Source organism: Salmo salar, chromosome ssa01, assembly GCF_905237065.1.
Source record: "Salmo salar chromosome ssa01, Ssal_v3.1, whole genome shotgun sequence".
Lineage (NCBI taxonomy): Eukaryota > Metazoa > Chordata > Actinopteri > Salmoniformes > Salmonidae > Salmo > Salmo salar.
In genome coordinates, this window is record NC_059442.1 from 3,416,227 (window position 1) to 3,428,365 (window position 12,139).

At 46.9% G+C, this 12,139-nt stretch overlaps 1 protein-coding gene across 4 annotated transcripts in view; it reads left to right on the forward strand.

The window, feature by feature from the left end:
• LOC106594790 (protein numb homolog) overlaps positions 1-12,139 on the forward strand; it is a 115,908-nt gene that overhangs the window by 67,741 nt on the left and 36,028 nt on the right. For all 4 annotated transcript variants that reach the window (XM_045705832.1, XM_045705818.1, XM_045705870.1 and 1 more), the window contains exon 3: positions 9,069-9,143. In XM_045705832.1, the coding sequence (XP_045561788.1) occupies positions 9,069-9,143 (75 nt within the window). The remainder of the gene's footprint in view (positions 1-9,068; positions 9,144-12,139) is intronic.

Below are 12,139 nucleotides of genomic sequence, written 5' to 3' on the forward strand. Positions count from 1 at the left end.
CCTCCCTCCCTCAACCTACCATGATAATACTGTATACTCTCTCCCTCCCTCAACCTACCATGATAATACTGTATACTCTCTCCCTCCCTCAACCTACCATGATAATACTGTATACTCTCTCCCTCCCTCAACCTACCATGATAATACTGTATACTCTCTCCCTCAACCTACCATGATAATACTGTATACTCTCTCCCTCCCTCAACCTACCATGATAATACTGTATACTCCCTCCCTCCCTCAACCTACCATGATAATACTGTATTCTCTCTCCCTCCCTCAACCTACCATGATAATACTGTATACTCTCTCCCTCAACCTACCATGATAATACTGTATACTCTCTCCCTCCCTCAACCTACCATGATAATACTGTATTCTCTCTCCCTCCCTCAACCTACCATGATAATACTGTATACTCTCTCCCTCAACCTACCATGATAATACTGTATACTCTCTCCCTCCCTCAACCTACCATGATAATACTGTATACTCTCTCCCTCAACCTACCATGATAATACTGTATACTCTCTCCCTCCCTCAACCTACCATGATAATACTGTATACTCTCTCCCTCCCTCAACCTACCATGATAATACTGTATACTCTCTCCCTCAACCTACCATGATAATACTGTATACTCTCTCCCTCCCTCAACCTACCATGATAATACTGTATACTCTCTCCCTCCCTCAACCTACCATGATAATACTGTATACTCTCTCTCTCCCTCAACCTACCATGATAATACTGTATTCTCTCTCCCTCCCTCAACCTACCATGATAATACTGTATACTATCTCCCTCCCTCAACCTACCATGATAATGCTGTATACTCTCTCCCTCAACCTACCATGATAATACTGTATACTCTCTCCCTCCCTCAACCTACCATGATAATACTGTATACTCTCTCCCTCCCTCAACCTACCATGATAATACTGTATACTATCTCCCTCAACCTACCATGATAATACTGTATACTCTCTCCCTCCCTCAACCTACCATGATAATACTGTATACTATCTCCCTCCCTCAACCTACCATGATAATACTGTATACTCTCTCCCTCAACCTACCATGATAATACTGTATACTCTCTCCCTCCCTCAACCTACCATGATAATACTGTATACTCTCTCCCTCAACCTACCATGATAATACTGTATACTCTCTCCCTCAACCTACCATGATAATACTGTATACTCTCTCCCTCCCTCAACCTACCATGATAATACTGTATACTATCTCCCTCAACCTACCATGATAATACTGTATACTCTCTCCCTCCCTCAACCTACCATGATAATACTGTATACTCTCTCCCTCCCTCAACCTACCATGATAATACTGTATACTATCTCCCTCAACCTACCATGATAATACTGTATACTCTCTCCCTCCCTCAACCTACCATGATAATACTGTATACTATCTCCCTCCCTCAACCTACCATGATAATACTGTATACTATCTCCCTCCCTCAACCTACCATGATAATACTGTATACTCTCTCCCTCAACCTACCATGATAATACTGTATACTCTCTCCCTCCCTCAACCTACCATGATAATACTGTATACTCTCTCCCTCCCTCAACCTACCATGATAATACTGTATACTATCTCCCTCCCTCAACCTACCATGATAATACTGTATACTCTCTCCCTCCCTCAACCTACCATGATAATACTGTATACTCTCTCCCTCCCTCAACCTACCATGATAATACTGTATACTCTCTCCCTCCCTCAACCTACCATGATAATACTGTATACTCTCTCCCTCCCTCAACCTACCATGATAATACTGTATACTCCCTCCCTCAACCTACCATGATAATACTGTATACTCTCTCCCTCCCTCAACCTACCATGATAATACTGTATACTATCTCCCTCCCTCAACCTACCATGATAATACTGTATACTCCCTCCCTCCCTCAACCTACCATGATAATACTGTATACTCTCTCCCTCCCTCAACCTACCATGATAATACTGTATACTCCCTCCCTCAACCTACCATGATAATACTGTATACTCCCTCCCTCCCTCAACCTACCATGATAATACTGTATACTCTCTCCCTCCCTCAACCTACCATGATAATACTGTATACTCTCTCCCTCCCTCAACCTACCATGATAATACTGTATACTCCCTCCCTCCCTCAACCTACCATGATAATACTGTATACTCTCTCCCTCAACCTACCATGATAATACTGTATACTCTCTCCCTCCCTCAACCTACCATGATAATACTGTATACTCTCTCCCTCAACCTACCATGATAATACTGTATACTCCCTCCCTCCCTCCCTCAACCTACCATGATAATACTGTATACTCTCTCCCTCAACCTACCATGATAATACTGTATACTCCCTCCCTCCCTCAACCTACCATGATAATACTGTATACTCCCTCCCTCAACCTACCATGATAATACTGTATACTCCCTCCCTCAACCTACCATGATAATACTGTATACTCTCTCCCTCAACCTACCATGATAATACTGTATACTCTCTCCCTCCCTCAACCTACCATGATAATACTGTATACTCTCTCCCTCCCTCAACCTACCATGATAATACTGTATACTCTCTCCCTCCCTCAACCTACCATGATAATACTGTATACTCCCTCCCTCCCTCAACCTACCATGATAATACTGTATACTCCCTCCCTCCCTCAACCTACCATGATAATACTGTATACTCTCTCCCTCAACCTACCATGATAATACTGTATACTCTCTCCCTCCCTCAACCTACCATGATAATACTGTATACTCTCTCCCTCAACCTACCATGATAATACTGTATACTCCCTCCCTCCCTCAACCTACCATGATAATACTGTATACTCTCTCCCTCAACCTACCATGATAATACTGTATACTCCCTCCCTCCCTCCCTCAACCTACCATGATAATACTGTATACTCTCTCCCTCAACCTACCATGATAATACTGTATACTCCCTCCCTCCCTCCCTCAACCTACCATGATAATACTGTATACTCTCTCCCTCAACCTACCATGATAATACTGTATACTCCCTCCCTCAACCTACCATGATAATACTGTATACTCCCTCCCTCAACCTACCATGATAATACTGTATACTCTCTCCCTCAACCTACCATGATAATACTGTATACTCCCTCCCTCCCTCAACCTACCATGATAATACTGTATACTATCTCCCTCCCTCAACCTACCATGATAATACTGTATACTCTCTCGCTCCATTTCCCTGAGATGCTCGTGTTGTGTGGGTTGAAATTGTTTTGTGATGAGATTCTCACTGTAGCACAAAACGGAGAGAAGAAAGGATGAATTACAGGGTCAAATGGTCCGTCTGTATGGTGACTGGCTGTGAGGGAGGGAGGGAGGAAGGGAGGAAGGGAGGGAGGGAGGGAGGTGTAGAGAGAGAGGTAGAGAGAGGATGCCTGCAAATATAAGAAAGTAGAAAGAGCTCTGAGTAGACAAGACAACACACAGAGAGTGAGTGTAAATACAACCCATGTTTATTTATTTTCCCTTTTTTTGTACTTCAACTATTTACACATTGTTACAACACAGACCCTGTGGTCTACTGGTCTCATAGCAACACAGACCCTGTGGTCTACTGGTCCCAGTGATGCTTAGCAACACAGACCCTGTGGTCTACTGGTCCCAGTGATGCTTAGCAACACAGACCCTGTGGTCTACTGGTCCCAGTGATGCTTAGCAACACAGACCCTGTGGTCTACTGGTCTCATAGCAACACAGACCCTGTGGTCTACTGGTCTCATAGCAACACAAACCCTGTGGTCTACTGGTCCCAGTGATGCTTAGCAACACAGACCCTGTGGTCTACTGGTCCCAGTGATGCTTAGCAACACAGACCCTGTGGTCTACTGGTCTCATAGCAACGCAGACCCTGTGGTCTACTGGTCCCAGTGATGCTTAGCAACACAGACCCTGTGGTCTACTGGTCTCATGGCAACACAGACCCTGTGGTCTACTGGTCTCATAGCAACACAGACCCTGTGATCTACTGGTCCCAGTGATGCTTAGCAACACAGACCCTGTGGTCTACTGGTCCCAGTGATGCTTAGCAACACAGACCCTGTGGTCTACTGGTCTCATAGCAACACAGACCCTGTGGTCTACTGGTCCCAGTGATGCTTAGCAACACAGACCCTGTGGTCTACTGGTCCCAGTGATGCTTAGCAACACAGACCCTGTGGTCTACTGGTCCCAGTGATGCTTAGCAACACAGACCCTGTGGTCTACTGGTCCCAGTGATGCTTAGCAACACAGACCCTGTGGTCTACTGGTCTCATAGCAACACAGACCCTGTGGTCTACTGGTCCCAGTGATGCTTAGCAACACAGACCCTGTGGTCTACTGGTCTCATAGCAACACAAACCCTGTGGTCTACTGGTCCCAGTGATGCTTAGCAACACAGACCCTGTGGTCTACTGGTCCCAGTGATGCTTAGCAACACAGACCCTGTGGTCTACTGGTCTCATAGCAACACAGACCCTGTGGTCTACTGGTCCCAGTGATGCTTAGCAACACAGACCCTGTGGTCTACTGGTCTCATAGCAACACAGACCCTGTGGTCTACTGGTCCCAGTGATGCTTAGCAACACAGACCCTGTGGTCTACTGGTCCCAGTGATGCTTAGCAACACAGACCCTGTGGTCTACTGGTCTCATAGCAACACAGACCCTGTGGTCTACTGGTCCCAGTGATGCTTAGCAACACAGACCCTGTAGTCTACTGGTCCCAGTGATGCTTAGCAACACAGACCCTGTGGTCTACTGGTCTCATAGCAACACAGACCCTGTAGTCTACTGGTCCCAGTGATGCTTAGCAACACAAACCCTGTGGTCTACTGGTCCCAGTGATGCTTAGCAACACAGACCCTGTGGTCTACTGGTCCCAGTGATGCTTAGCAACACAGACCCTGTGGTCTACTGGTCCCAGTGATGCTTAGCAACACAGACCCTGTGGTCTACTGGTCCCAGTGATGCTTAGCAACACAGACCCTGTGGTCTACTGGTCCCAGTGATGCTTAGCAACACAGACCCTGTGGTCTACTGGTCCCAGTGATGCTTAGCAACACAGACCCTGTGGTCTACTGGTCTCATAGCAACACAGACCCTGTGGTCTACTGGTCCCAGTGATGCTTAGCAACACAGACCCTGTGGTCTACTGGTCCCAGTGATGCCTAGCAACACAGACCCTGTGGTCTACTGGTCCCAGTGATGCTTAGCAACACAGACCCTGTGGTCTACTGGTCCCAGTGATGCTTAGCAACACAGACCCTGTGGTCTACTGGTCCCAGTGATGCTTAGCAACACAGACCCTGTGGTCTACTGGTCTCATAGCAACACAGACCCTGTGGTCTACTGGTCCCAGTGATGCTTAGCAACACAGACCCTGTGGTCTACTGGTCCCAGTGATGCTTAGCAACACAGACCCTGTGGTCTACTGGTCCCAGTGATGCTTAGCAACACAGACCCTGTGGTCTACTGGTCTCATAGCAACACAGACCCTGTGGTCTACTGGTCCCAGTGATGCTTAGCAACACAGACCCTGTGATCTACTAGTCTCGTAACAACACAGACCATGTGAACTACTGGTCCCAGTGATGCTTAGCAACACAGACCCTGTGGTCTACTGGTCCCAGTGATGCTTAGCAACACAGACCCTGTGGTCTACTGGTCTCATAGCAACACAGACCCTATGGTCTACTGGTCCCAGTGATGCTTAGCAACACAGACCCTGTGGTCTACTGGTCTCATAGCAACACAGACCCTGTGGTCTACTGGTCCCAGTGATGCTTAGCAACACAGACCCTGTGGTCTACTGGTCCCAGTGATGCTTAGCAACACAGACCCTGTGGTCTACTGGTCCCAGTGATGCTTAGCAACACAGACCCTGTGGTCTACTGGTCTCATAGCAACACAGACCCTGTGGTCTACTGGTCCCAGTGATGCTTAGCAACACAGACCCTGTGGTCTACTGGTCCCAGTGATGCTTAGCAACACAGACCCTGTGGTCTACTGGTCTCATAGCAACACAGACCCTGTGGTCTACTGGTCCCAGTGATGCTTAGCAACACAGACCCTGTGGTCTACTGGTCCCAGTGATGCTTAGCAACACAGACCCTGTGGTCTACTGGTCCCAGTGATGCTTAGCAACACAGACCCTGTGGTCTACTGGTCCCAGTGATGCTTAGCAACACAGACCCTGTGGTCTACTGGTCTCATAGCAACACAGACCCTGTGGTCTACTGGTCCCAGTGATGCTTAGCAACACAGACCCTGTGGTCTACTGGTCCCAGTGATGCTTAGCAACACAGACCCTGTGGTCTACTGGTCCCAGTGATGCTTAGCAACACAGACCCGGTGGTCTACTGGTCCCAGTGATGCTTAGCAACACAGACCCTGTGGTCTACTGGTCCCAGTGATGCTTAGCAACACAGACCCTGTGGTCTACTGGTCTCATAGCAACACAGACCCTGTGGTCTACTGGTCTCATAGCAACACAGACCCTGTGATCTACTGGTCCCAGTGATGCTTAGCAACACAGACCCTGTGGTCTACTGGTCCCAGTTATGCTTAGCAACACAGACCCTTTGGTCTACTGGTCTCATAGCAACACAGACCCTGTGGTCTACTGGTCCCAGTGATGCTTAGCAACACAGACCCTGTGGTCTACTGGTCTCATAGCAACACAGACCCTGTAGTCTACTGGTCCCAGTGATGCTTAGCAACACAGACCCTGTGGTCTACTGGTCTCATAGCAACACAGACCCTGTGGTCTACTGGTCCCAGTGATGCTTAGCAACACAGACCCTGTGGTCTACTGGTCCCAGTGATGCTTAGCAACACAGACCCTGTGGTCTACTGGTCTCATAGCAACACAGACCCTGTGGTCTACTGGTCTCATAGCAACACAAACCCTGTGGTCTACTGGTCCCAGTGATGCTTAGCAACACAGACCCTGTGGTCTACTGGTCCCAGTGATGCTTAGCAACACAGACCCTGTGGTCTACTGGTCTCATAGCAACGCAGACCCTGTGGTCTACTGGTCCCAGTGATGCTTAGCAACACAGACCCTGTGGTCTACTGGTCTCATGGCAACACAGACCCTGTGGTCTACTGGTCTCATAGCAACACAGACCCTGTGATCTACTGGTCCCAGTGATGCTTAGCAACACAGACCCTGTGGTCTACTGGTCCCAGTGATGCTTAGCAACACAGACCCTGTGGTCTACTGGTCTCATAGCAACACAGACCCTGTGGTCTACTGGTCCCAGTGATGCTTAGCAACACAGACCCTGTGGTCTACTGGTCCCAGTGATGCTTAGCAACACAGACCCTGTGGTCTACTGGTCCCAGTGATGCTTAGCAACACAGACCCTGTGGTCTACTGGTCCCAGTGATGCTTAGCAACACAGACCCTGTGGTCTACTGGTCTCATAGCAACACAGACCCTGTGGTCTACTGGTCTCATAGCAACACAGACCCTGTGGTCTACTGGTCTCATAGCAACACAGACCCTGTGGTCTACTGGTCTCATAGCAACACAAACCCTGTGGTCTACTGGTCCCAGTGATGCTTAGCAACACAGACCCTGTGGTCTACTGGTCCCAGTGATGCTTAGCAACACAGACCCTGTGGTCTACTGGTCCCAGTGATGCTTAGCAACACAGACCCTGTGGTCTACTGGTCCCAGTGATGCTTAGCAACACAGACCCTGTGGTCTACTGGTCCCAGTGATGCTTAGCAACACAGACCCTGTGGTCTACTGGTCCCAGTGATGCTTAGCAACACAGACCCGGTGGTCTACTGGTCCCAGTGATGCTTAGCAACAGTTTATTGATATTTTGTCTCTATTATATATATATATCTAATAGTAATTAACCCTTAGGATAGGCGTCTTTTATGACTTCCAGCCACTGTCCCGGACCGTCCCTGCTTTTATATCGCAATTTGAAACATTTCAATGAGCAGAAATGAAGTTTCATGGCCACAAATTTCTCTGGTCCGGATAATATCCTGGTGCTGAGAGAGAAAGCTTTAGGGGAAAGGTGTACGGTTGTTTTTCTTAACGCAGCGCAGCCCCAATCCCACACGTTCTTTGTAAACTGCCGCGTCGGTGTTTCGGGCTGAGAATGAAAACTCTGGTGTGTGTGTGTGTGAGTGAGTGGAAGGATGTGGAAGGGAAGCTGTAACAATGACTTCCTGCCTCCAGGACTCCAGGTCTGACCTTCACCATCTCAAGGGACCATAGGTCATGGGCGGGGGACACACTGGCTGGGGAGCGCTTTCCGTCTATTGAAATAACTTACAGCAGCCAATCATACTTTGTGTCCCAAAATGCCACCTTATTCCCTATACTTTTGACCAAATGTAGTGCACTAAAATAGGGAATAGGGTGGCATTTTTGGGACGTAGACATCCAAGTGCAGTCCTTCAGCCAGTCATTTACAGGAGCAGCAGTGGCCCTTTGGCAGGATGACCTTTCCCCTGGCAGGAAGAGACAGGAAGAGAACGTCACCACTCACAACCTGCTGTTTCATGCTCTATCTCACTAACTCTGTTCTCTCTCCCCTGTCTCCCTCTCCCTCTCTCTATCTCACTAACTCTGTTCTCTCTCTCTCTCTCTCTCTCTCTCTCTCTCCCTGTCTCCCTCTCTATCTCACTAACTCTGTTCTCTCTCTCTCTCTCTCTCTCTCTCCCCTGTCTCCCTCTCTATCTCACTAACTCTGTTCTCTCTCTCTCTCTTCCCTGTCTCTCCCCTGTCTCTCTCATCTCTCTCTCTCCCTGTCTCTCTCTCTCTCTATCTCACTCTGTCTCCCTCTCCATGTCTCTCTCTATCTCACTAACTCTGTTCTCTCTCTCTCTCTCCCCTGTCTCTCTCTCTCCCCTGTCTCTCTCTCTCTCTCACTCTGTTCTCTCTCTCTCTCTCCCCTGTCTCTCCCCTGTCTCTCTCTCTCTCTCCCCTGTCTCTCTCTCTCTCTCTCTCCCCTGTCTCCCTCTCCGTCTCTCTAGTACCTGGGCCATGTAGAGGTGGAGGAGTCCAGAGGAATGCATATCTGTGAGGGCGCTGTGAAGCGTCTCAAGACGGTAGGTAGACCTCTCAATGTCTGTCTCACTATGTAGTCTACTCACTGGACAGTCTGTTTCACCCTACAGGCTTATGGGCTCGTCCTCTCCCTTCCTCCCCCCTCTCTCTCTCTACTCCACTCTGTCCATTCTTGCCAGCTAACAGTCTCTCCCATCACAGTAGTTTTCCCTCCTCCTCGCGGCGTTACGTACTTGATTTCCCGTAAATCTGCCGTGTTTATTCCCAGCCCTGACGCCTGGCTCTGAATGTACACTTTTAAACACTGCTACTCACTCCAACCAGCATCCTGTTGTAGCCTTCAGTCTGGCTCTAGAGGTCCAGACCCGCCCTCCCTCCCTCCGTCCCTCCCTCCGTCCGTCTGTCTCTGTCTGTCAAGCCCAGCCTAGTTCACTGAGGACAGGGCAGGCAGATAGACAGGCTAGCGTCTGTCGGTCAGTCTATCTACTTCCTGCCGACCGTTCCGGAGGAGTTAAGTCAACGAACATTCGGAAACGCTTTATTTGGATAGTCCGTCTGTAGATGCTCTACAGACTATCAGTAACATTTCAACTAACATATATATAACCGCAACATGCAACAAATTCAAAGATTTTACTGAGATTGTTCATATAAGGAAATCAGTCAATTCAATAAATTGGATCCTAATCTATGGATTCCACATGACTGGGAATACAGATATGCATCTGTTGGTCACAGATACCTTTAAAAGAAAGGTAGGGGCGTGGATCAGAAAAGCAGTCAGTATCTGGTGTGACCACCATTTAGTCTCATGCAGGGCTACACATCTCCTTCACATAGAGTTGATCAGGCTGTTGATTGTGGAATGTTGTCCCACTCCTCTCCAATGGCTGTGTGAAGTTGCTGGATATTGGTGAGGAACTGGAACACGCTGTCGTACACGTAGATCCAGAGCATCCCAAACATGCTCAAAGGGTGACATGTCTGGTGAGTATGCAGGCCATGGAAGAACTGGGACATGTTCAGCTTCCAGGAATTGTGTGCAGATCCTTGTTGACATGGGGGCCGTGCATTATCATGCTGAAACATGAGGTGATGGCGGTGGATGAATGGCACGACAATGGGCCTCAGGATCTCATCACGGTATCTCTGTTCATTCAAATTGACCTTCGATAAAATGCAAATGTTGTCGGTAGTTTATGCCTGCCCATACCAGAACCTCACCTCCACCATGGGACACTCTGTTCACAACGTTGACATCAGCAAACCGCTCACCCAGACGACGCCATAACACTTGGTCTGCGGTTGTGAGGCCGGTTGGACGGACTGACAAATTCTCTACAACGATGTTGGAGGTGGCTGTTGGTAGAGAAATAAAAATATATAATGCTCTGGCAACAACTCTGGTGGACAGTCCTGCAGTCAGCATGCCAATTTCACGCTCAATCAAAACTTTAGACATCTGTGGCATTATGTTGTGTGACAAAACTGCACATTTTAGAGTGGCCTATTATTGTCCCCAGCACAAGGTGCACCTGTGTAATGTTCATGCTGTTTAATCAGCTTCTTCATATGCCACACCTGTCAGGTGGATGGATTATCTTGGCAAAGGAGAAATGCTCACTAACAAGAATGTAAACAAATTTGAGAAATCAGCTTTTTGTGTTTATGGAACATTTCTGGGATTTTTTATTTCACCTCATGAAACATGGGACCAACACTTTACATGTTGTATTTGTATTTTTGTTCAGTGTACTAATCTTAGCTCTAACCTTAACCCTTATTCTAACCTTAACCCTTATTCTAACCTTAACCCTTATTCTAACCTTAACCCTTATCCTAACCTTAACCCTTATTCTAACCTTAACCCTTATTCTAACCTTAACCCTTATTCTAACCTTAACCCTTATTCTAACCTTAACCCTTATCCTAACCTTAACCCTTATTCTAACCTTATACTAACCTTAACCCTTATCCTAACCTTAACCCTTATTCTAACCTTAACCCTTATTCTAACCTTAACCTTTATTCTAACCTTATCCTAACCTTAACCCTTATCCTAACCTTAACCCTTATCCTAACCTTAACCCTTATCCTAACCTTAACCCTTATTCTAACCTTAACCCTTATCCTAACCTTAACCCTTATTCTAACCTTAACCCTTATCCTAACCTTAACCCTTATTCTAACCTTAACCCTTATCCTAACCTTAACCCTTATTCTAACCTTAACCCTTATTCTAACCTTAACCCTTATTCTAACCTTAACCCTTATCCTAACCTTAACCCTTATCCTAACCTTAACCCTTATCCTAACCTTAACCCTTATCCTAACCTTAACCCTTATTCTAACCTTATCCTAACCTTAACCCTTATTCTAACCTTAACCCTTATTCTAACCTTAACCCTTATTCTAACCTTAACCCTTATCCTAACCTTAACCCTTATTCTAACCTTAACCCTTATTCTAACCTTAACCCTTATTCTAACCTTAACCCTTATTCTAACCTTAACCCTTATTCTAACCTTAACCCTTATTCTTACCCTAACCTAACCTTAACCCTTATCCTAACCTTAACCCTTATTCTTACCCTAACCTTACCTTAACCCTTATCCTAACCTTAACCCTTATTCTTACCCTAACCTTAACCCTTATCCTAACCTTAACCCTTATTCTTACTAACTCTAACCTTAACCCTTATCCAAACAACCCTAACCTTAACCCTTATCCTAACCTTAACCCTTATTCAAATCAAATCAAATTTATTTATATAGCCCTTCTTACATCAGCTGATATCTCAAAGTGCTGTACAGAAACCCAGCCTAAAACCCCAAACAGCAAGCAATGCATGTGTAGAAGCACGGTGGCTAGGAAAAACTCCCTAGAAAGGCCAAAACCTAGGAAGAAACCTAGAGAGGAACCAGGCTATGAGGGGTGGCCAGTCCTCTTCTGGCTGTGCCGGGTGGAGATTATAACAGAACATGGGCCAAGATGTTCAAATGTTCATAAATGACCAGCAGGGTCAAATAATAATAAT